The 27,829-nt window shown below is 41.5% G+C and overlaps 1 protein-coding gene across 2 annotated transcripts in view; it reads left to right on the top strand.

Moving 5' to 3' along the window:
* LOC131459116 (transmembrane channel-like protein 3) overlaps positions 1-27,829 on the top strand; it is a 62,785-nt gene that overhangs the window by 18,348 nt on the left and 16,608 nt on the right. The window contains exons 3-5 of one of the 2 annotated variants that reach the window (XM_058628570.1): positions 15,376-15,519; positions 24,034-24,180; positions 26,540-26,615. In XM_058628570.1, coding sequence (XP_058484553.1) covers positions 24,092-24,180; positions 26,540-26,615 — 165 coding nt within the window. In that variant the 5' untranslated portion in view covers positions 15,376-15,519; positions 24,034-24,091. Of the gene's footprint in view, positions 1-15,375; positions 15,520-21,851; positions 22,113-24,033; positions 24,181-26,539; positions 26,616-27,829 lie in introns of those variants that run through there. The other variant, XM_058628569.1, reaches the window with a different exon arrangement.

Genomic DNA, 27,829 nt, shown 5'->3' with positions numbered 1-27,829 from the left:
AACAAAAAGTTTATTTTCAAATAAAATACAGTATTTTTGAACAATTAAATCTGTATTTTATTTGCAATTTGTGAATTTTGATTGTGCGGTTGATTTTTCTTGGCTCAATTCATAAAGTGTTGCTTGCTTTGTGAAAAGTGTTGTTTGATAATTTAAACGTAGCTTAAAGCAGTTCAAAAGACGAAATTCCAACACAGCAACATTAAGCAGCTCGCTGTATTTAAGTTACATTACAACACTGCCTCATGAGACCTGAGACTTTGTGAGACCTCCTTATTCTGAGGACTCTGGGTCAGCGGCCCTGATCATGCGAGGCTGTTTTTCCGCTAACGGACAGTAGGGGGAGTGGAGACAAGCCCCAAATGACAAAATGAAGGTGAAAATCCTGCATAGTTGGGCTTTAAGGGTAGCATATTTAATTTCCTTATAAATGTTACACACTGGACATTTCATTTGAAAGGCAGCAATTATATATAACATACAGGAATCAGACCGTGAGAGGTTTTCTCCTTTTACGCAGCGTTTCCCATACTACTGCAGTGTGTGATGTTCTGCACGCATGAAGAATGCCAGACGTCTCACATCCTCGGGCACCACAATGCTTTTCTTGAGCCTCAAATTGATGGTCTCTGCCCTCCACTGCTTTCACAATGCATCCTTTAAGAGGCAAGGCTGCTGGGTCAGATCACAGTGGACCAGGGCCAGAGGTTCTGCCACCTTTTGTTGACACTCTAACCTTAACCCCTCCCCCCCGCCAAACCCAAATCCTCTGAATCACCACAGTTTTTGTGCTTGGCTGGACACTGATTGACCAGGGCAACGAGGGCCATAAGAGAGAGAGAGAGAGAGGGAGGATGGCCCTGATGTGCCTCGACATGTGACCCTGAATGTGTCCAGTCCTGGGTTTATGTTAGCCGGTATAATTCAGCCCAGGCCAGAGTATACCCGGGGAATAAACTGTCCTAGGCCAAGCTATACCTGAGGGTATACGCTGGCCTAGTCCAGACTATACCCCTCTATGCCAGACTATACCCCTCTATGCCAGACTATACCCCTCTAGGTCAGACTATACCCTTCTAGGCCAGAGTATAACCCCTTAGGCCAGACTATACCCCTCTAGACCAGACTATACCCCTCTAGGTCAGACTATACCCTTCTAGGTCAGACTATACCCTTCTAGGCCAGAGTATACCCTTCTAGGCCAGAGTATAACCCTCTAGGCCAGAGTATAACCCTCTAGGTCAGACTATACCCTTCTTGGCCAGAGTATACCATTCTAGGCCAGAGTATAACCCTTTAGGCCAGACTATACCCTTCTAGGTAAGACTACACCCTTCTAGGCCAGAGTATAACCCTCTAGGCCAGAGTATAACCCTCTAGGTCAGACTATACCCTTCTTGGCCAGAGTATAACCCTTCTAGGCCAGAGTATAACCCTTCTAGGCCAGAGTATAACCCTCTAGGTCAGACTATACCCTTCTTGGCCAGAGTATAACCCTTCTAGGCCAGAGTATAACCCTTCTAGGCCAGAGTATAACCCTCTAGGTCAGACTATACCCTTCTTGGCCAGAGTATAACCCTTCTAGGCCAGAGTATAACCCTTCTAGGCCAGAGTATAACCCTCTTTGGCTTTTTAACGTTAAATTTAGGATAATTACGTGCGTCAAATTCTGCGTTGTGTTATCAAGTAACTAATGAACGAATGAATATTTATTATATATGAACATTTTACCTCAAACATGGATGAAAACTGACCTACTGTATATTGTGATCATGAATAACAAGGACATCGTTGTGTTATTTTGTTCCAAGGAGAGAATGGATTTGTGTTTGTTTTCAGTCGTTTAGGAAGAATGATTTTAAAGTGCTTCTGTTTCCTGGACTTTCACCAGAACAGTAATTAGTCTCACAGAAAGTTGTTTTAAAGGTGATATAATTAATCGCCGGCAGAGCAGCAGCAGCAGCAGCAGCAGCAGCACATAAGCACTGAATGAGTTTCCTGAAAAAAATGTTTGCATTCCCCCCAGCGGTTTGTCTCTTCCTCAGAAAGAGAGAATCTCTTTTCATTCTCTGCTGAGTGTGTGTGTGTCACCGCGTGTGTGTGTGTCACCGTGTGTGTGTCACCGCGTGTGTGTGTGTGTGTGTGTGTGAGCAGCAGCAGCGGTGTGTGGCGAGTATGAGCCGCTGTCACACTGTCCTGAGGGAGCTGAAAGCAAAAAGTGACGGCAAGAGAAAATACATCAAATTACATCTGAGTGGTGTGTTTAAGTGTAAACAACATTAAAATATAAATAAATAAATTTTTCAGCACAAGCAATTACTCAAAAATCTGATTGAACAGATGCACGGGGAACATAACACACACACACACACACACACACAGTATGGAGTCAGAACTACACAGTGGCATTGATTCTTCTTCTTCTTCTTCTTCTTCTTTTATTGCAGTTGGCATCCAGCTTAATGACGCTTCCTGCCCCACATTAAGGAGTAGCAACTGTATGTGAAATAACATAGACCCAACGAACCGATTATTAAATGAGTTACCAACTATTTTATAATAATCGATGAGTTGTTGCAGCCCTAGTTCTAACGGTACTTTAACATGCACTACGTTGTAAATAACTGTACTCGCAGGACATTCTAGTCAGCAAAAAAAGGTCTAGACGGACATTTTGAGGGTTATGTGTTAAAGGGTTGAGAGCATCTGCTCTACATATCTGAAATCTTCATATCTTCGTCTCTTCACGGGCCCTAAACCTCTGCTCACTCACACACACACACACACACACACACACACGTGTTCCTGCACCCAGATGCATGAATGTGTGCTTTGAAATAAACGACTTGGACTTCTATTGTCTAATTAGTGTCGAACAAGCTGACTTCCAAAGTTGACAGTTACTATGGCAACAGCTTCGGGAGGCAATTGTGAGTGACTGGCGGAAGTGTAGTAAATTATAAAAGTGTAATTTTATGAACTCTCTGCTGGCACCGTCCACAAAGCCTGGAACCACCACTGTTTATTCTGTGTGTGTGTGTGTGTGTGTGTGTCTTTGTGAGGACATTTTTGGCTGGTCCTTGCGTTCTGACAGCCCTAAAAATGGCTTTTTCAGGGATTCAAGACCTGGTTTTAGGGTTAGAATTAGGATTAGGTTAAATTTAGGGTAATGGTTAGTGTTAGGCACTTAGTTGTTATGGTTAAGGGTTAGGGGCGTGTTTGTGTTTGTACATACATCTTTGTGAGGACCAGAACACAGAGAAATCACAGGAAGTGGGAATAATTTGGTCCTTGCGTTCTGTTACAGATTCAAGGGGCTGTTCGGGTTAGACTTATGTTTAGATTAAGGGTTAGGCATTTAGTTGTTCTGGTTAAAGTTCAAGGTTAAACTGGTGTTTATATTCAGGGATGTCACAATCTTGATCGTAAATCGACGTCACAGTGTCGACCTGATGGAGCATAAATCAAACCATCAGAGTGAAGCTCTGTTATTGTGCTGGAATTAAAACACAACAGCGACTGTAAATCATACGTAAACACGCTGCATTCAGACTGTGGTCAAGGCAAAGTTGTATACACTTATTAATGTACCTGTTTTCCGCAGTGCTGGTCTGTTTCTGTGCTCATAAAGTGCTGCGTACAGTAGCCGGTGGTCATTAACTGCAGTGTTGAAAAATAGAATCTGCAGTTTATAGAATGGCTTTTCTTTTTTTTTTAAAAGAAACATCTTTAATGTTAAATTGCTTTGATGCCGCTCCATAAAAAACAGCCCATGGTTCAAGTGAACAGCAATAAAAGTGACTTAATGAGGACCAGAGCGGACCGAGGAGCAGCCTGACTAAACATGAGGAGCGTCTCACAGACATGTGATTCATTCCCACTTCATCTGACGTCGTTGTATCACACGGAGTTTAACATGTTTTGTTTATCGGATATCGACAAACACGCCGACATCTCCCGATATGACTAATCTACTATAAGAGAAGGCGGAATAATCTGCTCCCTCCTTGACTTCTATGCTGGTGCCTTCTATCCAACTTTTATTGTTGACAGTATTTATTTTGTAGAGACTAAGAGCGCTGAAAACAACTTATATAAAAGACCCTTCACCCCACTAAATAAATCGAGTAGCGGATTTGCTGATATATCTCCGTCCTTCCTCGTGCGATCGTTGATACGTGGGGGCAAATATCGATTTGATGATAAGATGAACGTTACACTCGTGATCGTGTGTTCTGATTGGTCAAAGACAAATGCTTCCAGGCGTCCTTCCACTGATCCACAGGTGACGCTACATCACCGCTCTGCCGCCGTCACTCGAGGACACGCGGCCGCCACTTTCCATAATAAAGGAAACACAAGTGTCTGTAACGGACTCACACAAACAGGAAACGTCCGTTTACATGGCATCGACCTCCAGCTTCATCTGTGACTCCTTCTTATTCACCATCTGGATATGATTTGGCTGAAGCTGGGGGAGACATGCCACCCCACTGTACGGAGCCAAGGAATACTTTTCCTCTTCGCTTTACTTCCCTTGGCAAACATTAAGTTGTTAGGGGGGGGAAAAAAAGAGGAGTGGGGAGTAGGAGAGAGAGAGAGAGAGAGAGAGAGAGAGAAAACCCTAGAAAGTCAGTTTGAATCGACTAAAAGAGTTAGATTTTCACGTTGTCGTACGTCACTTTTCCACTACACTGTTCCAGCACAGCTTGACTCGGCAGGTTGTTTTGATTTTTCAGTGATAATACCTGGTGCTTTTTTTTTAGTACGTTTCAAGCGAGCCGAGACGATACTAAAGGCCCTGGTTTACTTCCACGTACTCCGTGCAAGTCCAGATTTTGGAACTGTGCACAAAGAGCGCGTTGGATGTGCAAACTCAACGTCCGCTCCATGGGCGGGTGGAGTATTGAGCCCCGATCACATGGTAGAAAAACCATTTCGACAACAGATGAAGTCGTCACTGTGAGCTGCTCGAGCCAGACGTGTCGGAGGCAGATGAAGCATTGTTCTCTTCTTCTGTGGAATGTGACCAGGGTCCGTGCAATGCGACGCACACTACGAAATATACCACAGGTTTTATAGACTGCCGGCCACTGACTGGTCGGAGAGTGTCGTCACTGGAAGGGTCATGAGCGCGACGTCCGACACGGGAATCAAAGCAAACAATGCCCGACTGTAGATCAGTTAAAAAAGACTTGAAAATCCCAAAAAACGTGTGTTAATCTCCAACATTTAGCAAAGGAAAACGGCCCACTGCAGGTCCAGGAATCTGTAATAAAGGTCACTAAATCTGACCTCTGACCTCCAGTAACATCATCATGCATGGAAGGAAACACCTCTGTAGTAAGATGTGACCTGCTTGTGACCAATGGAGCTCGTGACACCTCGTCACATCCCTAATAATATTTTAAAAGCCCTGATTTTGATCTTATTTTTTGTCCTGGCACATTCATGACGTCACCTTTCACACGGGGGTCAAACAACACCGCGGGTCAGACCATCATTGGCAAAGCTAATGGTGATAATTGCCTTTTAAATTTAAAAAATACCGGCTTTCCGTGCTAATTTTCTTGTGAAAGAGGCTCAATCATACTTTCATAAGGGCTTTGTTTTTGTGTGTGTGTGTGTGTGGGGGGGGGGGTGGGGGGCTGCTCATGACTGTGAGCTGCATGCTGTTTATACTTTTCTAGGAAAAAAGGTGAGAAGAGCAGAGGACGAGAACAAAAAACAAGAGGAAAACGAGGGGGAAAGAGATGAAATTTGGAAGCAGAGGAAAAGCATCTGGTTGTGATTTGTATGTGGAGGTGTCTTCCCCGCGTTTCTCCCACAGTATTGTTGCTTTTTTCTCTGACAGACTGACAGATCTGCAGGAGGCGAGCGCTGCCAGGAAAAATAAAAGTACAGGCAGCGTGTAGGAGGAGGAGGAGGAGGAGGAGGAGGAGGAGGAGGAAGATGGGGGTGAGTGGGGTAAAAGATGGGGGCGGGTTACCGTGAACAAAGGCAGGCAGTCAGGCCAGCTGCAGAGGGCTAGAGTAACATATAGAGTGAAAAGGCCTTAAAATAAACACAGGAATCAGAGATGGATGTATGTCTGCACTCAGTGACCTACATCTGGACGTCTTAACTAGTTTCTATCATTAGACATCATTACGCCGCCGCTCCTCCTCTGAAAGCCCCACAGTCGGGGACAAACGGCAACATCAGTGAGCCTCCCTGAGTTCCAGGCTCTTGCTTTGTGATGATATTTTTCTTTTGCTTGTTAGTGGCAGCTCATTATCCACCGAGAGAGACAACACACAGCATTTTGGAGTGAATCCAGGAGGGTTGCTGTTATACCTGCTTCTGCTCTCGGCCTAATTTGTCTCGTGTTCCACTTCACTGCTGCATCCTGAGAGAAACATGATCATGTCGTCGTCATCAGTGGGAGACGGACTCGCTGGTGCGCTGTCACCTGTGTGTCCTGTAAACAGTGATTGTCTCACTGCGTCTCCTTTATGTGAGATGTAAAATAGAACTCCGGTATCTGTGCCTCTTAGACCTGACATCATTCAGCACCAGTGTCAAACCTTAAAGCTGGACGTTCACAGACATACCAGCTGTCAGTCACACGTCCATCCACTCTCACACCTGCGGTCAGTTTAGAGCGTCCAGTTTGCCTAATCCCCAAATCTGCATGTTTTTGGACTGTAACCCGGAGAACATGCAAACCCTTGTCTCAACGGGGTTTCGAACCCTGCTCTTCTTGCTGCAAATGCCAGAGTGTGAACCACTACACCAACCGTGTGGCCCGCCATGATTTATCATCTATTTTAATCTGAACGGGGAAAAATATCTATTGTAAAACTAGTTATGCGGTCTTTAACTCATCGTGAATATGTTTCATGATATGAGCTCATTTTCTCATTGACTTTCCATTCATTCCTCATGTAACACCAATGTCAGTACCTCACAGCTATTATCCCTTTATTTTACCCTTTGTAGTTGCTTTTTAAAATGGATAATTCAGATTATTTATAGTGTGTTTGCTACAGTCACTCGCCTGCACCAAAGTCCATGGAGAAAATCTCTGCTGCCGACTCATTCTCCAAGTTTGTATCATTGAGTTGAACCCGAACAAATCACTTCACAATAACACCAAAGTCACTAAATAATTTGTATTTATTAATTATTAATCAAGGCACTCGTGAATCAGCTGATGTGATGTTAAATCACTGATTTTCTCTATGGACTTTGGTGCAGAAGAGTAAGTGAGTTTTCACGGCAACAAAGCTTGGTTAACATGTTCTTAGGAAATCATAGATTAAAGCTGGTGTAGATTTTAGGAGGTGAGCCTTTTGTTTTGAGGCTAAAATCAGTTTTTGCATCATTGAAATAATGATGTTTTGTCCACAAAACTAAAATGATCAGGTTTTTATGATTTCTTTGTTCCAGTATACGGAGCAGTTATCAAAGTAGCCCTCATTTCCTCATTTCTGCCAAAAGTGTTGCCAGTGGATTAAACACATGTCTTTCCACATGAAAACAAGAACACATTCAGCTTCAGAACGACGTGAATAACGATGCAGTTTAGTTGTGTGGGAACAAGTTTTTTGGCGACTGTGTCTGAGCTTTAATCGAAGCGCAGCAGAAGTTACGCTTGATGGCGCTCTTTTGCTCCGAGGCAGCAATTAGTCCACTGTAAACAAAACCAAGTGTGACTGTTGTGTATTAAAAGAGAAGTAACAGAATGTTATCCGGCTGAATTAGAGGGAGTTAATCCTCCTTGTTAGAAGGAAATGCCTGACAGAGTTTCAGGAGCTTAGCACGTTTCTTCTTCCTCCGCGGCCGCGGTGGCGGTGCCGTCGACTCCGCTCACGCTCGGCTCCTGGAAATCATGCAGAGTTTACAGTTTGTTGTAACAGAGCCGTCTGTCACACACCTGTGCAGGGAAACACACAAGAGGGCTCGGCTGCACCTTCACACAGCAACAGTGAGGCGGTGGAGGAACATGTGTCAGCTGTTGCTGCAACATATTTAAAACTGCACGCCGCGCGTTTACAGTGATTTCCTCTATCTTTGTTTACTAAATGAATTATTAAAATAACTATTTTGGTTGTCAGAGTGTTTGTGTAATAATTAAAACCAGTTTTAAATGGGGATATTTTCAGGCTTCAGATAACAAAGACATCATTAAAAATGGAATTATATTGGTTTTCTGGACAAACATCATTTCCAGGTTTGAACGTAGTCGACGTAGATCACATGAGTGTTCGATTAAAGGATTATTTGCTTGATCATTACAAAGTCAACCGGTTACTGTCACTTTTGGTAACATTAACATTAAATAGATACAAAACTATTCTTTTGAATCAATGATTGCATTTACATCACATCAAAAACAAGTCTTTCTGTGCCGATAAAGATCTCAATTAAGATAAAAGATAAGATGATCCTTTATTAGTCCCACAGTCCGGAAACTTACTGTCATTGTCGCAGCAGCGACGACATCACGATAACAGTAATAAATAATAAACATGCATTTCCACATATATTAACAATAAGACAATAAAAAGGTGAAATAGAATATACATTGTAGACATTAATTTACCAGAATATAATCACAGTATTATCACAAGAAGATGAAGTTTACAAGGTTTCTTGAATGCATCTTTAACTCAGCGCGCCGTGTGAAGAATATTTGAATGTCCATCTGTAATATGCAGATCTATAGAAATAGAAATATAAATGCTAATTCAAAGGTGTACGTTCCGTACGAGATGGAAGTGAGGCTGTATTTTTTTTTGTCGAGCGTTGCCTCACACGAGGTTTCTTCACTTCCTCCCTCCCCTCATGAGTCTCACCATCCATGCGTTTAATGATGAAAGGATGTATTTAGCAGACGAGGTCTTTGCAGGCACATGGATTAGTTCTTCTTCTACCTCGTGTTTTTCTCTTTATGGGTGTTTGGTGTAATAAAGGAAATGGGCTTTCTCTCCTGCTGACATGAACAATGGCTGCCAGAATGTGCAGCTTACAGTACTGAGGCTTTTCTCTCCACTGCTGGGAAAAGTGGAATGTACACGGTTGGAGGCTGAAGCTCATCTGCTCAAGCTGACTTTTATTAAACCATCAGTGCGCGCAGCTCGATGAGCGCTGAGTTCTGCAATTTAAACGGAACTACCTTTCCTGTTTTTCATGCTCTCTGTCACCAAAATACTATATATGATATACTATAGTGAATCCAGAAGTGTCGAGTGGATTCATTGTTTAATCTTCCATCCAGTGGAATGGTTCGGTCCGGTGCAGTACAGTGTGTGTTTTCTATTGTGTGCCCACCTACCTAAGTAAAGAAACTGGAGAACTTGAGAGACTGGCAACACTTACAGTATATGTGCCCAGGGAGCAATGGGGGATTGGGTGCCTTGCTCAGGGGCACCCTAGTCCTTGACTGAGCCGGAGACCTTCCAGTTACGAGCCCGATTCCTTTCTTCTTGGCAATGGGCTGCTCCAAACTACGAGAACCTTGATGAAGTTGTTGATGGGACCGAGGATTGGTGGACAGTGGAGGCAGAAGGTCCAAGGACCATGTTCACGTCTCTCAGTGAAGGTTCTTGCTCGGGATGGCACGATGCCACTTCTTCATGTCCGATACCGATCTCACAAACTTACCAATATCAGGCCGATGCAGTCATTTCATGAAGCTGCTGAATATTTCAAGCTGTTTCAAAGACATAATTCTCCAACTTTATCTTATTGACTCATTCCTAGTTCCTCCTGCTACTGTTGATGATCTGTCTCCTGAACAGAGAATCCTTCACTTCTCCATTATCCTTCTTCTTCTTCTTCTTCGTTCTTCTTCTGGCAGGCTCTACACTGAGAGGTGCTGCCCTCCACAGTTCAAAGTTCCTTGTCACACTTCTTCTCATCCTCTCTCCTCCTCAGTCTCATCCTCCCTTCGTTGCCGTCCAAAGCTCTTAACGGCAGCTCAACGTTCCTCAACTCATCTCTGTATAGTCCAGGTACAGACGCAGGGAGTGAAATTCTGATTATTAGGCCCAAAACAAACCTATGAAATAGTCACACGAGGCTCATACTGTCTTAAATAAATGAAGAAGACCACAGGAAGTGGTCGAAACAATCTAAAAACCCTCTTTTTCTCTCTGACTGTACGAAACTTGAGCTCAAACCTACCAATAATTCACTTTAAATCCCAGATTACATTCTGTGTAACCAGCTTAACGTGCCCCAAAGCACTGCTGATCGTTTAAATACGTCCTTTTTTTTGTAAAGGTTCCTTTTGTGATGGAAGACGCCTCTGTAGGTACAAAGACTAAAACAACACGAGTGCAGTTGTCGGCCTCATTAAGCGCCAGAAGCTCCTGTAGAGGCATCAATACCGTTTTGTGTCACGGACAACAGTTCCACTGGGTCGACTGCTGCTGTTTGTGCGCTCAATCAAAAGTAAAAACACGGCGATAACAGCTGGAGACGTTCATGTAGCGCCGATGCTACAAATCATACAAATTAATGTCAGGTAAAATGGTCCAACATTTCCGGCCGTCACGCTCGGCTTGACTCTAAAGAGAACGTGTGACTGCTGTTCAAATTTCTGAATAAACCTTTTTGCTTGTCTTCGTTTTAAATTGTTAATGCACTATTTTAACAAGCAGTCAATTGTAAATAACTGTCCAAATATTGAAAGTTATTGTGGAAAAATGGCCAAAAAGCTCTGGACTCACAGGACATTTTCTGGCCCAGGTGTTAAAGGGTTAAATGAGTTATTGTGACATATGAACCCAGTGATCCTCGACTAAACTAGACAAAACTAAAAAGTGGAGCAGTGGCGGCGTGCGGCAGTAAATTTATAACAATCTGTGGATGGAACTCGACAAACATCTGTCTCTCTGGTGATTGTGTCGTTTACAGCTTTAAGTATTTTAGTCTTCATCAGTCTTCATTCTTTCTAACCAAAGACTTCATTCATCTTACTTCAGACTCTCTGCACCTGTGTGTGTGTGTGTGTGTGTGTGTGTGTGTTTCCACTCAGCCCTCACTCTGTAAATAGGAGACAAAGCTATTGTCTCCAAACAGGCCACACAGCACTTTCCTCAGCTCATGAGCACCAAGAGTGATTGGTCTCCTGCACAGGACGGTGATTCAGTCTGAGTTCAGTTCATGAAGCGTGTTCTCTCCTCCACACCAAAGCCCAGGGAGAGAATCAGCATCTTTAGCTCATGGTGACACAGGAGGTGTTTGTTTGTTCTTCAGTTGAATCTTTTTACTACTTTGTTATTTTATCATGTTTAAATTTATATATAAATAAATAAATAAGACGATCTTCGAGTTCCTTGCTTTTTTCTTTTCTTTTTAAACCCAGTTAGGTCGCGACTCCACCGCAGCTTCCACTAAGCAGCGTCTCTTCTGGGTGATCGAGTCCATATCTCCGTCTCTAAGTGGGTCAGTGGGTCCAATACACTCACCAGTGAAATGTTGTTACCGCAGCAAATGCGGGAAGATAACGAGCAACAATTAGCAGAGCTGTAGGCTAATAGATCTGCACTGGAACCTACTCTGACAGAACAGGCCCTCGGGTCCTGCACTGCTCTGTCTCTCTGTCTCTCTGTCTCTCTCCTCCCTCCCTCCCTCCCTCCCTCCTTCCACCTTCTCTTCTTTCTTCCAGCAGCACAGTACGTTGCCACGCAGAGCAGGAGGGATGAAGTGATATTTCTGGATGTTTCAAGTGGTTCTGACACTAAACAAAAGGTCAACCTAATAAAATCCACACCAACATGAGTGTATGATACCTTAAGACTGCAATTTCCACTGTAGCTTACCGTTCAAACAGGAAACTGAAGTTTGTGAACCCACTTAATCTCCCACACCAAAGTCCATTGAGAAAATCGGCAATTTCACTTGACAGCACACAGGAGACGTGGCTCACCTGCTGCCCGCGTTGGTGAGTGAAAATGTTTAAATCCTTCTTTCAGACTTACCTCAGTTGTGCAAACGTACAAAAACGAGGCAGCTGCTGTGTTCCTGCGAGCTAAAAAATGCAGATTTTCTGTATGGGCTTTGGTGCAGGAGCGTGATCTTTTATGATAAGGGAGTTTGAGTGGTTTTGTCAGCTTCATAAATGTGAATATTTGCTCCACATGACAAAGCATCAACGTTTTTACTGACTAAAACGATTCATCGAGATAATAAACGTTAACATATTCGAAAGATTCCGTCACGGTCACAGATTTCCTCACGATGATAATCGGAAGGTTTTTTTTCCTGGTTGTTCCTGCTGCGATGGCAGCCATGCTTTCCCTGCCAGGTCCTCGGTGCCCGGCGGCACCGCGCGGTGCAGTCTGTGCATCACAGAGCCAACGATTCCTTTAAAGCGAGGGTCACGGCGAGGACAGCCGAGTTCACTGTCAACGCGCTTTGATCCATAAGCCGAGGGAACACTGTTGTTACTGTGAAGAGTCCGGTCCTGGATGTTGGAACCACACCTGTCTGCCGGCCGTGTCCCTCCACTTTACCATGTGTGTTTCACCCCTGTCTCCCCCTGCTGCAGTGTGTGTGTGTGTGTGTGTGTGTGTAATAGGGTTGATTTTTGTTTGTAGTTAGGTTCAGGTTTTAGGCATTAATGGCATTTTTAATCAATAGCGTCGCAAACCCCCCGCGTGTTTGAGTCCTGATGAGTGTCAGCATCAGATGTCTGCTTCATCTCACAGGCAGCGAGCAATCACAGGAGCCAGATGTGACATGAATGTTAATAATGCTCACTGCTGACACCTTTTTAAAATAAGCATGTTTGTGTTACTGTACTCTCTGTGTGTGTGTGTGTGTGTGTGAGAGTGTGAGTGCGTAAACATTTCATTCATCATTTACATGCCTTTGTTTTGTTGCCCTTTGCTTCGGGAAATGCAAACATGATAATGACAAAAATGAAGAGACAGACAGACAGACAGACAGACAGACAGACAGACACACCCTAGAAAAGTCTACAACAGCAGCAGCAGCAGCAGCAGCAGCACTGCTGCAGTGAGACAAAACACACACACACACACACACACACACTCAGCTCACAGTGTCTCCTCTGCTGTGTGTGTGTGTGTGTGTGTGTGTGTGTGTGTGTGTGTGAGAGGGTCCCCACCCCTGTCTGTCTACATTGCAGCAGTGCTGCAGTCAGACAAAGGGGGAACAAAGGTTTCGTAACAGCAAGCTGCAGCTGCAGCTGGTCTTACAGCAGCCCCTAGTGGTCCAACACTGAACAGCAGGACAGGTTTTTCACTTTGCACAATTTAATTTAGGCTCTTTTTTTCTATTACTCTGTTAAAACATGTGTATGTGTGTATATATGTGTGTGTATATGTGTATATATGTGTATATATACATATGTGTGTATATATGTGTATATATATGTGTGTATATATGTATATGTATATATGTGTGTATATGTGTATCTATGTATATCGTGTATATGTGTATATATGTGTGTATATATGTGTGTATATATGTATATGTATATATGTGTGTATATGTATATGTATATACATATGTGTATATGTATATATGTATATATATGCATATATGTGTGTATATGTGTATATATGTATATATTATTATATGTATATTGTGTATATATGTATATATATATATATACATATGTGTGTATATATGTGTATGTATATATAGACATATGTGTATATGTATACAGTATATGTGTATATATGTGTGTATACATGTACAGGCCTTAGGAAGCTGCCTGCTGATTGGCTACTGAGTTCTGGAGCGACAGCTCAATGGACCAGAAGTCGGCACGGGCTTGGAGTAGCTGTCCGTCTGAAACTCGTTCCCCAAGTTTTCCCCGTTGACGTCCGACAAAATAATTGTAAATATCTAATGTTTTTTTCTAAACGTTAGATACGTTCAATTATTTTGTCGGATGACGACAGAGAACGACGTACGTGACGACTTCTGCTCTATTGTGCTGTTGCTTTTTTTTTTTTTTATATTTAATGTATTTATACCAATATATTGGTATCAGTCATTGGCCCAAGCACTCCTGATATATCGGCATATGGTGAAAAAGTCCAATATCGTGCTCATTTTTTGTGCTTCACAAGAATCAAACTTGAAAAATGTAAACATTTAAAACCATAAAAAAGCTGCTTTAAAAAGCTTTAGCACTAGTGATGTAAAGGCACCACAGGGTGTGAACTCTGCAGATGAAATGAACCTGACCCTGGCTCTGACTCCACTATCACACGGAGCCTTTGGATGTTTGTGTGTGTTTGTGTGTGTGTGTGTGTGTGTGTGTGTGTTTCATTTCAGAACTCGTCCTCTCTTTCATTCAGAAAACTCGAGACGAGACCGAGTTCACGGCGAGTTCACTGTCGCTCGCCTCCCGACTCCCTCCACCTCTCATCTGCCTCGCAGTAAAACTGCTGCAGACGCTGCAGTCTGTTTCACACACACACACACACACACACAGACACACACACACAGACTCCTGACTGCTACTGAGAAATCATACATATATAAATGACCACAATTAATCCACGTACAGTTCATTCTCTGTCAGTTCTTAATCTCTCACGGAACATTAACACGTCGTAAAAAAGATGATTTGTTTCTTCATGGGATTAAGGAACAAACAACGTAAATAAACGTTTGATTGACAGAAACCAACGAGCATCACAGTGTAGTATAAACAGTACTCTAGAAATTATACAGCACTGCCATCTAGTGGTGATTTGATCACTTTTTGTGAGGAGATCCAAATTACAATCCATCTTTGACTGCTTTATCCTCCACCTCGCAGCTGACATGTATGTATACATATATATATATATACATACATATATATGTATATATATATACATACATATATATGTATATATATATACATACATATATATGTATATGTATACATATATATGTATATATATATATATATATATATATATATATATAGCATAGTTCATTTTTATATTATTTTATTTTATTCTATGTTGTATGGTGTTTCTCTTTCCGGTCTCCTGTAAAGTGTTACTCTAATTTTAACAGTGCTGTGTGTGGATGTTGGAGCTGTTAATTTCTCAGAGGGAACCTCCCAAAGGGATTAATAAAGTTGTCTGTCTGTCTATCTGTCTGTCTTTTGAAATGCAGACAAGACTAAAGTCAGACTCTTTTCAAAAACGTCCAAGGCTGCACATGACACCATGTACCGCGGCGCCCTGAGGTTTGTTATACGAGCGCGTTGGTTGGAATTCTTTGTCAACATGTGGACTTAAACATTAATTTACAAAGCTATCCTTTCTGTTTTTTATTCTTTTGACTGCAATGAACTGCAGACAGATTTAAAACTTAAAGGCTTGGTCTCACTGGATGTTTCTTTGTTAGGAGAGTGTTGGACGACGGAGGCAGACACATCCGTCTGTACTGTTCCAAACTGAACCGTAACCATAATGGAAAACACGGCAACAGTCAGCATAGACGACGAGGAATGGAATGGATTCAGCTTGTGTGGTGATCACATGATATCAGGTACAGACTCCAGTGCTAACTAGCTTTAATATCTTGTTTATTTATTAAGTTGCACATGCTTTTATTGTGATGTGTCAGTAATTTGAAGACGTCGTAATGGTACAGGTTTGGACATCATTGTAGCACCTGCTCTGTAAAGCACTCATTTTTGCAGAAACTTTTTTCCTGCCAACACGGCGGTGTGAACAAACTGAGTCACATGACGTCCGGCGCTCTGTTGTTTCATAACATAACATAATTTCCCTGGATTTGTATAAAATCATCCTGGGGAGATGATTTTTCTTTACCAAAGCAGCTTCTTATTTGACTAGTTTCCTGGTCTCTCTCATTCACAGCTGCTTGCAGAGCTGAGCTGTTTCTGCTCAGCAGAGTCTAGACTTGAGTCTTAACTCCCTGCTGTTCCGTCTCTGCTGTGTTTGGTTGAATCTTTTACAACTGATTTATCTTCAGCAGAGGTTCTCTGCAGCCTCAGGCAGCGGCATAATTGGGCTACGCTCCGTGTGTTGAAGCCTCTTCTCAGCAGGAGAGCAGCAAGTGTGGAGTTACACAACACACACAGAGACAGAGAGAATATGATATGAAGGGAGGAAGGGAGGGAGGAAATTAGGCAGCTAGGAGGGGGAAGGAGTTAGGTAGATAGGAAGCTAGGAAGGAAAATATTGTAGATGGGAGGTAGGTAAGTAGGCAGCTAGAGAGGGAAAGAGGTGGGTCAGGGGGAAGGAGGCAGGTACCTTGGGATGGAGGTTGGTAGGCAGCTAGTTAGGGAAGGAGTTAGGTAGCTTGGGAAGGAGGTGTATAGGCAGCTAGGGAAGAACTGAGGTAGCTATGCAAATATTTTGGTAGGTAGGGAAGTAGTAGGTAGGAAGAAGGAGGTATTTAGCTTGGAAAGGAGGGTGGTAGGCAGCTAGAAAGGGGGAAGGCTGCAGGTACCGGGAGGGAAGGAGGTATGTAAGCAGCTAGGGAAGAAAATATGTAGCTGGGCAGTAGGTAGGGGTTAGGGTTAGGTAGGTAAGTAGTCCGCTAGAAGGAGGAAGGAGGTAGGTACCTTGGGAAAGAGGTTGGTAGGCAGCTAGTGAGGGAAGGAGGTAACTTGGCAGATATTTAGGAAGGTAGGAAAGTGTTGTCGGTGGACAGTAGGTAGTGAAATAGCCAGGTGAGGGAAGGAGGTAGTTAGGTAGATATGTACTTGGGACATTTTTGTGTTGCAACAACCCTTTACTAGTATAACGTATATGATATAAATGCAAAATAAACATGTAAACAGAGTAATAATAATATAAAATAATAAAGAACATATAAACAGCTATACAGACGAAATATCAAACTAAAATATATTTATAATCATATAAGAAAAAAGCCCAATGTTAACAAGTGAGCAGTGGAAATATAAATTGCCTGTTCTCCTGTAACGGGTTATAAATGTTTGAAATTGCCCTTTACTGTTGTATGTAATTTCATATTTCACTAATTATGAAGATAATCAGCAAACTTTGTCTGCTCAACAAAAAAAATACCAGCATCTTCACTGTCACTTCCCACCACTAGAGGGCACAATAACGCTGCATGAAAGACAGCTGAGTTTGATGTGAGTGCAGATTAGATTTAACTGAGCCTGTTATCATCCACAATAAGGCAGCGCTGTCATTATTTAATGTCTGTGATTAACAGGACCTGCATTCACGCTACAGTTTATTGCTTTGTTTGATGTGTTTTTCACACATTGCACAGCTCGGCTATAATGTGTCCCTATGTGCTTTATTTAGATTGAGGCTCCTCCCTTAAGTGCTGCCTGTTTTCCTTATGCATAAATGATGCATTTGCATTAGTGTCAAGTTAATAATTATTAGCACCACCCCCCCCAACCCAAGTTGTTGTAATAGGAAGGAATCAGGAGTTTTGTTATGGATTGTTCTGTATCATCAAAATCCAACATGGTGGAGAATTTGTGTTGGAGCAGAATTCTGAAATGAGTAAAGTGGTACAAAAATGGAGCGTCATTTGTTAGCCACCTGCTACACCTTTAAAGGAACACACTGACAATTTGCTGCTACGGTGTACACCTACTGACAACACTTTGACCGAATGATGCTGATCATTACGTCATTTCATTTTCATTGGCTTAACAGAATGCAGGTATGTGGGATACGCCCCCTCTTTGGATTTTTCTCAACACGCATTAAGAACAACTGCCAGATTGCTCATTCCTCTACTTTTGATGTCAACTTCAGTCGCAGCTGATGATGTGATAGGGCTGAGGACTTGCCTAATTTGCCTAAGTTAACCTATGTCCTGACATAACTAACTTGTGTCACAGCTAATGGCGTAGCTAACTTGCGTCGCAGCCGAGGACATTGCTAACTTGTGTCTCAGCTGATGGCGTAGCTGATGACGTAGCTAACTTGTGTCACAGCTGATGGCGTAGCTAACTTGCGTCGCATCCAAGGACATTGCTAACTTGTTTCACAGCTGATGATGTAGCTACCTTGTGTCTCAGCTGATTGCGTAGCTGATGACGTTGCTAACTTGTGTCACAGCTGATGACGTAGCTAACTTGCATCGTAGCCGAGGACATTGCTAACTTGTGTCACAGCTGATGACGTAGCTAACTTGCGTTGCAGCCGAGGACATTGCTAACTTGTGTCTCAGCTGATGACGTAGCTAACTTGTGTCTCAGCTGATTGCGTAGCTGATGACGTAGCTAACTTGTGTCACAGCTGATGACGTAGCTAACTTGCATCGCAGCCGAGGACATTGCTAACTTGTGTCACAGCTGATGACGTAGTTAACTTGCGTCGCAGCCGAGGACATTGCTAACTTGTGTCACAGCTATCATAGCTAACTTGTGTCACAGCTGTCATAGCTAACTTGCGTCGCAGCAGAGGACATTGCTAACTTGTGTCACAGCTGTCGTAGCTAACTTGTGTCACAGCCGAGGACATTGCTAACTTGTGTCACAGCTGTCGTAGCTAACTTGCGTCACAGCTGAGGACATTGCTAACTTGTGTCACAGCTGATGACGTAGCTGAGGTTGTGCGGTGTAGCCTATGATTCAGTAGGTGTTAGCACCGCACAGTCTACATTCATCATATTTCAAAATGAATCTTTAGCCAAAGCATTTCTGTTTCAGTACACTTGTTATTTTGTTCCCCTCAAATGTCAAAGGAAATGAAGTAGCATTAATATTTGTGTTCCTGCAGTAATTAAGGATAAATGCCCACTGAATTTCTAAACAAATATCATAATATATAATTTACTGTACAGAATATAAATATTGTACAAGCACGGCTCAAAAGAAGTATAAGGGAAATAAAATTAATTATATTTGAATTTGAAATAAAACATTACCTATAATATAATTAAAGTAAATCCAACACAATCTGGTTTCCGTGCACTGAATATGACACAAAATATTACACAAAATATTTTTCATTTATGTCTTTTTTCCTCTCAAACCACACAAACACATACACAATCTCATTTTTACGCTGATCAATATGTAGCTGACGTTTATTTTGAGGATTTAAAGTGGACAATAGCCTGAACAGTGCTGTGAGCAAAGCTCTCATCATATCACATTCACCAGGAAAATGCACTTTGAAATGATTGTCCTGCTCTCTGGGGCATTGAAGCACAGGTCGCCGACATAAACTCTATGATTTACAGTAAAGGTGGTTAACAGTTTTTTTTTTTTTTTTTTTGTTAAAGCTGTAATGGCCGGTGGATCCACAAAGAACGTCAGAAAACACAGGAATATTTTGTCACTGTAGATCTAAGAAGCACACAGTGGCACCTGTACTGTAAAAATCAAAGCTACTTTTTACAGTCGTGCATGTGCAGTTGGACATCCTGAGCAAGGTCAGAGAGGCTATTTTCCTCTGGTCAGTCGTTTTAAAGGAAAAAGTTTCCTGTTGTCTGTGATTCCACCAATACTGATACTGCTTATCAATAAAACAATGCTTAGTCTGCCTAGTATAGTCCATTTATTTAATCCAGCTCTGCCGAGGCATGCTGGTACTGGATTGTGGAAAAGCGCCATTACTCTTACTTCTGGGTTGTCCTTCACCGGCAAACCGGAGGACGACATCCACTTATGTACTTACGTCTGTCCAGATGCTTGTTGATACTTTGGTAATGACCAGAGTAGAACCAATTTAATACCAGTTCTTGAAACCCATCCCGTTGAAAGATTAGCATGATGACGTGTGAAAGACTGATGGCCACAACAAGGTGTTCTACTCCAGTCCACCAGGTGTCAGTAATGAAATCAAAAGACTAAAATTGGCACAGAAATCATTCCATTATTTTGTTGGTTTATGGTCCTGCATCTTGATTGGATTGTCTACAGTGTGGTGTCTCACGTTTGATATTAGTAAAGTAAAAATTATGATTTAAAATCCCAGTATGCACCAGGAAATGAAAGTCTGTCTTCTAGAATCAAGTTGTCCATCTGTCGATATGATGGGCCTCAGCGGAGAACGACACATCAGATAATGGTTCCGTGAGTCCAGTCCAAGTGCTAATTAAACGGGGACACATCTGTCACAGCTCCAGCTTTATGGTCCTGCTTCCCCTGAGCTGCCGTTATAACTTAACAGTCAGGAGCCAAGTGAACATGAGGCACATCACACTGTTACTGTAGCTGAAACAGCCCAGTACACATGGATACTGCTGCAATAAAACCGGACCCAGTCCTTTATTTAACAAAGTAAAATGTTGTACTTTTACAACTTTTACTGACTCCAGATTTGACCGTTCACGTTCAGAACAACAAGCGTCTTTGGGCATAAATAAGGAAATGAAGGCGATGGTAACTCTGTGCTGTCTACATTTCTCTTCTCAGTTCACACCATGTGAAGATACTTTGTTCACACATGGAGCTTCTGCTATGAGGGTGGGCTGGTTGTGGCAGGACGTCCGGACCTTGCGTCGTCTTCAAGGCTCTACCTGCCAAACGATGCAGTTAGTATCACAGAAGACCCTTCTTCCAACCTGGGCTCGAACCCCAGGTCTTGGGGTGGCCCCCGTTTGTAGACTACTATAGCGTTTCGGTTTCACAGAATTATCGCGTTTCCTTGTTCTAGTCGTTTGTTTACAGGACCTGAAATGAGCTTCCCCTGTTTCAAAGTTCAACAACCAACTCTGGTTTAAACCTGTCCTGGACCACATGTTGGAATGATGGTCAGAACCAGGTTTTCGACGCTTAAAGAAAAGGATTATTTAATAAAATCTTGACCATTATTGTTATATTGTTATAACAGCATGAAACTGTGGATTCCATTGTGGATGTCTTACGTAGACCTGACCAGAGAGTCTGATGTTATAAAAGCACACATAAGTCTCTACAGTGCCTGCGTTGCACTTTAGCAACCTTTCTGAGGTGATAAAAAGCATTTTACCGACATTAATAACAATAAGAACAACAGGAAGCGTTAAGTGAGGGGCTTGGTTTTAGATTAGAGATATTTATTTAGAGGTAATTGTGCCTGCGTTGTTTGAATGTGATTAAATGAGTCGGCACAGAAGCATAAAACTAATCCTCTCTGTTTCTCTTTCTCTGATCTCAAAACAACGAGAGAAAAACAACATTATCTGACAACAGAACAGGAACAATGTAAAAATGTGTGAAATGAATGCTCTGATTGCATAAATTTGTTATTAGCACCATGCTCTAACCATCTGAGCTAACTGGCCATGTTTAAAGGGATATTTGCATAAAAATGTTTATGTTTATTCAGGTGTAACTACCTTCAAGTCTGATTCTATACATTTTGCTCACTTACAAAAGTAAGTTCCATTACAGATGAGGCTGCATCTTCTAAGTTGTTTAACATACCTTGGTGTAAATACGTGCAAATCAAAGCTGGAATATCGATTTCTTGTCTAATGTTGTATTTTATTCACCGTCAAAGTGAGGCAAATAACATTTGTCTTCAAAATGTTACAATAATCTATTATTGTTGTGTCATTAAATACTCTATCTACGGAGGAGTGTTAGGACCACATGTAAAGACATTTTTTGAATTAATTCTGAGAAAAAAGTATGTCAAAATTTTTTCATAAATATCTGCGAGTACACAAATGTAACTATATTTACTTGTACTTGGTCAGAAAACTGTAGTATCAGGTCATTCCTCGTTTGTAGGTAACATTGTGTCCTGTTCTATCTCATGATGCAGCATGTTGCATATTGCATATAGCGGCTTTACATGCGCTCTGGTTGGTGCTGGCCCTTTAAGTAGTCAGTGTGTGTGTGTGTGTGTGTTACAGTCTTCACTGATGGAGGTGTGTGTGATGCTCCAGAGCAGCAGGTTGCCCCAGCACTGACTCTCCTGTCCACTCACAGCCAGAGTGTGAGACAGTAGAGACATTAGATACAGCATGAGGGACAGTCTTAGAGTCTCAGTCAGTGTGTGAGACAGTGTGCCAGAGTCTCAGTCAGGGAGTGAGACAGTACAGAGACAGTATAGAGACAACATGAGCACAGTGTCAGAGTCTTTGGTCGGCAGCAGCAGGTCTCTGTCCGTCACCAAGAGACACAAGAGTGTGAGGAAAAACTCCAGGAGGATTTATTCAGCGTACCAGGACCAGCAGGGGTGAGTCCGCTCGTTCTGTCCGTCCACAGGGACCGTATGTCTCCACTGTCCTCAGTCCATGTCTGTCCATCCCACTCATCACGCTGACCTTTAAATGACATTATCCAGGTTATACGATTAGTCATTTTCTAATCTAATCATCGGGGGAAAACTTCAGAGTGTGTATTGTCATTCAGGAATATTCTGACCTCCTCTTTGTACATTTAGTGGTTTTATTGTCTTCCTTTTCTATTCTATTCTATTCTTTCACATGTGAGCGCTGTGCCCGAATCTTTAGCCAATTTAAAAACTCCTCTTGCTGGCTTTTTAGGAAGAATAATTTAGTTTTATTGTGCTGGCTTGGATTATTTTAATGTAGTCCTTTAAATGCTCTTTTGCTTTTATTCTTTTTGTTATTTGCAGTTGTGTTATTATCTGTTTGTTATTTTAAGATAAAGAAAAAACAGATGAAATGATAAACAGGGTGAAAAAGTCAGTCAATTTTAAGGTCAAGTAATATTAATAAACAATATTGCCTGTATTTGTTCTGTTTTAGTCAACTGATGTGCTTTAGAAATAAACTTCTCTGAATTATTCTTTATGTATTTCATTTACCCAAAAGCAGGGTTAGTAATTATTATCTTTACTTCTTCTATTTTTATATAAACACATGAAATAGGAGGTAACATTGTGTTACTTAGCAATATTGAACACATTTCTGAGAACAAAAATGTGGAATTTGTAATAATCTTCTGATACATCGGTTTACCTCGAATTAAGACAGTACATAGATAATTATTTAAATAAGTAATACAAAAATCTGTTTGGGGACCCCCCCAAAAAATCCCCTGTGATCCATCTGTGGGTCCCAACCCAGTGTTTGGGAGTCACTGCTCTATGCCAGTAAAAATAATTTAAATGCAAACCTACAGAAGATCATGCAGTGCCAGAGAAAACAGTGTGTGTCCCCCCCCCCCACGTTGCATTGGAGTGTGGAGTTAATATTTTGATTTATTAATGTATTATGTGTGATAACGATGCTACATCACAATTTTTAATTGATCACCAATCAATCTTTATTTGCAGAGCACTTTTCATACATAAAACAAACGGCACAAAGCGCTTTTCATAATCACACATTTTATCTACCCAGTTACGTTCACACACACCTCGATACACGACGAGGGAAAAACACACCGTATCATCAGTCTGGAAAAATAGATGTGAGATAAAACCATTCATTACTGTAAATCAGTCAATAAAAAATAGGAAGAATAAATAAATAAATAAATAAATACATTACACAGGGATCAAAATACATCACAAATCAAACTGCAATTGGAAAATCTGTCATTTTTCCCCAAATCATTCAGACCTTCAATGTGTTTCAAGTGTGTTGCAGAGGATCTTTTTTTTTTTAACCCTAAGGACATTTCTTGCCATTCCGTTTTTTATATTTTTTGAATGACTGTAGCCCAAATTTTGTAAAATAACAATGCATCAAAATCAATGTTTCTGCCAATTATTGACCCATCCCAGGGTCTAATAATGACTATAATCAAATTCTTCTCGAAAATGAATGTAGTTTTTGTGTAAACATAATAATATAAAAAAATATATTACTTAATAAAGAACATAACATTTCAAAAATATTAAAAATTTGATCGGGCTGAAGTGGCTTCAAAATATTGACTCAATTAAAGTGGAAAAAAATATTAATATCTAATATTTTTACAGCAGTTTTTGGGAAGGTGGCATTTTCTGCCGCTAGGAACAAAACAGAAAGAAACAAACAAACAAAATAAAACAGTAAGTTTTATACAGGAACTCTTAAGGGTTAAACAGGTTCTATCACTAATGTATCTGTGTAGTGGAAAAGAGCTAAATGTGGTTTGGATTTCAGATATTCTGTCTGTTGTCTTTTGGTTTTTAAACGCTGCAGCTCCTCAGATGATGAAGATAAAGATGACGAGCGCGTGGACAGTAACGACCCAGAGGAAATGTTCCAGAACATTCAGTACCAGAAGGAGATCATCGCCAACATTCGAACCCGACCCTGGCCAATGAGACGCAAGCTCAAAGTTCTCAAGTAACACTGCTGTTGAACACACACACACTCACACATTGATTGAGATTTCCATTCATTTGAACCGCACTAAACAAAGCCTCATCACAAACTTTAACCATAACCACAATTCAAATTTTAGCCATAACATTAAAACCAGTTTCTCAGAAATGAGGTTCTGCATCATTAGGACCAGGTTTTGTGAGGGTGAATGGTTGTTTGATTGTGTATTTGCCCTGTGATGGACTGACGACTTTTCCAGGGTTTGACCCCGCCCATTTTCCCCCCCTATGTCATCTCTACGTATCTTCAGAACTTACCAGACCTGAACAGGGTCTACAATGCCTTGGTTAGACTGCAGCCCAAATCCTGATCAGAATCTGATATTCCTGACCAACATTATTGTAGAGATCAGATCCGATCTGCATGACCATTTTGACATAGTGTAGTCTTCCACGTGGATTTCTATAGTTACAGGCCACAATATAATCTTCATTCAGCTGGCATATAGGGCCCAAGGCGGGGTACAGTCCATCAAGGTCAATTTACAATGTCCAATTTAGTGTCTTCATCCCCAAATCTGCATGTTCTTGGACTGTGGTAGGAAACCGGAGAACACACACGCACTCCCGACGATAATCAGCTTTGGAAAGATCAGATATGTGTTTTTTTAGCTGCCAAAAAATAAAGCTAGATACAATCTGGATCTGCGTAAAGGTCTGATATTTGGCTGCAGTCTAAAGAAGGCCTAAGAGCGGCGCAGAGTAAACGCAATAAAACAAAACGAGAGATCCTAAAACATTACAACCAGGAGATGAAACTCAACAATCAGCTCATTTTAGCCTTCCTGCCGTCCAGCAGCTTCCATCCCAGCAGAAGTGAATTTCATTTTTCAAAGCACACTTTGATTTCTCCGGCCCATTTACCACCTTATGTCCTGGATTTTCCGTATACCATATTAGATGAACCATTTACGGGGACGCTCTTCCACAAACGTGATCAGACATTAAACACCGAGCCAACATTGGACTAAATGTGATTAAACCCGTAATAACGTGGCGAGAGCTTCTCAGATTTGCTGAGTCCGTGCCATGGAGAACACATTTTATAGTGGCAGTTTGTTAGTTGCGTAAAGGTTACCGGGGATGGGATACAAGTCTGCATTTTTACAGCTGCTTTAATCTCGGGCTGAACGTCGGTGATTGCTCCCCGCGCAGCAGCTCACATTTCACATCACGCATCAGTCATTTTTTAATCTGCGCCTTCACACAAATTCCAGCAAACGCAGAAAAAAAAACAAAAAAACCACGGTTTGACTAAATCATGTACATCCTCGCTCCGATTCCGGCCAAGTTGCTTTCCACGGGTGATGAGTGTGTAAAGTACACGCTGGATGTTTTCGGTAATTACGATGTGGTTCATGATCCTCTGAATTGCCCCCAGTGCTGTGACAGAATGAGCCGGGTTTTATTGTCTTTCGGGCTATAAAGCTGCCGAATTACACGAGTCTATGGTGGTTTTAGAAGAGTCAGGGAGATATTACTGGTTTTTAATTATTTAATTTTTTAATTATAGTCTGATGACTATTTTATATATAAAATACTGTTTAGTTTTAGTCATATTTTAGTTGCTTTCCTTCTGTGTCCTCCGTGTTGACATCCGAGTAGATCAACCTAACCTTCGTACCTTGCAAAGAGATCAGTTTGATTGGATCTCCTCTTATTCTTCTTCTCTTCTGATTGGTTCTCGCCCCAGTTTGTCCCGCCCCTAACATTTTTGGCTCGTTTTTATTCACTGACCAAAGTGTCAGTAGATGTCGTCGTAGTTTTCGTCACATCAACGTTTTGTTTTCGTCTGTGGGCCGTTGATGCACATTTTTTGTCGTAAATGGGACAAAACATCGGAATCATTTTTCCTGAATGTCTTCATCCATGCGAAAGCTGTAGTGCATATGCCAGGCCTGTGGGTGGCACTGTAGCACTGCTGCATTCCTCATCTCGTCACAGATTGTAGTGGATCGTGTGAGATTGTGTTTGAAAATAATATTATTATTATAATATCAATGTTGCAACTTAAATCTCATATTATTACAACTTAAACTGTTTTTTCCTCAGTATGGACCCAATAACAACCACACTTGAAAAAAACGGATCTATGCCAAGAAACATCTTTGCATTTTCATTAAACTCAGCTTCAAATGTTAGTATTACATTCAATTGTATCATGTAATTGTACCTCATATAGGTCTGTGTTACTGTGTAGTTTGGTTGACGTGCAGATCCTGATCTGTATTGTGGACCTGTTGGAAGCAGGCCAGTCTTGGCAGAGGTTTGTGCCGAGTACTTTCTCATAAAAATCAATAATCATAAGCTGTGATCTCCAGGCATGCCAGAGAGATTGTCCTGAAGTACGAGGGCCAGCTGACCAGAACCAGAGGCTACCAGACCGCAGGAGCTGATGTACGTTCACTTCTGTCATCTCACCATGTTTAAGGATAAGTGACCTTCATTCACACCTTGATTGAGGAACCTGCAATTGGGTCACAAAGCAGTGGCCAGTTCAGGTGTATCCTCATGCTAGCTTACCTCACAATTGTTTTGGCTAACTTTAGCTACAGTCTGTTTTTTTTGTTTTTGTTTAGCTTGACTTAAGTTTTATTAAAAAAGCAGGGGTTAGTTCACATCCATTCTCATGATAGCTTACATCAAATGTAATAGTTTGGCCAAATGTAGCTGCTGGATATACAAAGCAGGGGTCAGTTTGCGTCCATTGTTATGCTAGTTTACCTCACAAGTGTTGTTTTGGATAACTTTAGCCGCTTCCTGTTCTTTAACTTTCCTTTTGGTTTAGCTGCTGGATATATTTTGGTTGGTTCATGTACGTCCTCATGCTAGCTTACATCACAGGTGATTGTTTGGTGAACTGTAGCAGACGTTTGTCTTTTAGCTTGACCTTTTGAGTTTTATTAGCAAAGCAGGGGTCAGTTCTCATGGTAGCGTATATCAAAAGTAATCGTTTGGCTGAATATTCTTTCATTTGTGTCTTTCATTAACAGAGCAGGGGTTGGGCCACGTCATCCTCATACTAGCTTACTCCACAGGTGTTATTTTGGCTAACTTTAGCTGCTGTCTTTTCTTTAGTGTGACTTTTGAGTTTTATTAACAAAGCAGGGGTTAGTTCACGTTTACCTCATGCTAGCTTAACTGTTATTTTGGCTAATTTGAGCTACAGTCTGCTTTTTAGCTTGACTTTTCAGTTTTATTAACAAAGCAGGGGTTAGCTCACGTTTACCTCATGCTAGCTTAACTGTTATTTTGGCTAATATCAGCTACAGTCTGCTTTTTAGTTTGAATTTTGAGTTTTATTAGCAAAGCAGGGGTTAGTTCAAGTTTACCTCATGCTAGCTTAACTGTTATTTTGGCTAATTTCAGCTACAGTCTGCTTTTTAGCTTGACTTTTGAGTTTTATTAGCAAAGCAGGGGTTAGTTCAAGTTTACCTCATGCTAGCTTAACTGTTATTTTGGCTAATTTCAGCTACAGTCTGCTTTTTAGCTTGACTTTTGAGTTTTATTAGCAAAGCAGGGGTTAGTTCAAGTTTACCTCATGCTAGCTTAACTGTTAATTTGGCTAATTTCAGCTACAGTCTGCTTTTTAGCTTGACTTTTGAGTTTTA

This window comes from Solea solea, chromosome 5 (assembly GCF_958295425.1).
Source record: "Solea solea chromosome 5, fSolSol10.1, whole genome shotgun sequence".
NCBI classification, from domain to species: domain Eukaryota; kingdom Metazoa; phylum Chordata; class Actinopteri; order Pleuronectiformes; family Soleidae; genus Solea; species Solea solea.
The sequence above is the reverse complement of the archived record's forward strand: the minus strand, read 5'-3'. Positions and strand labels throughout refer to the sequence as shown.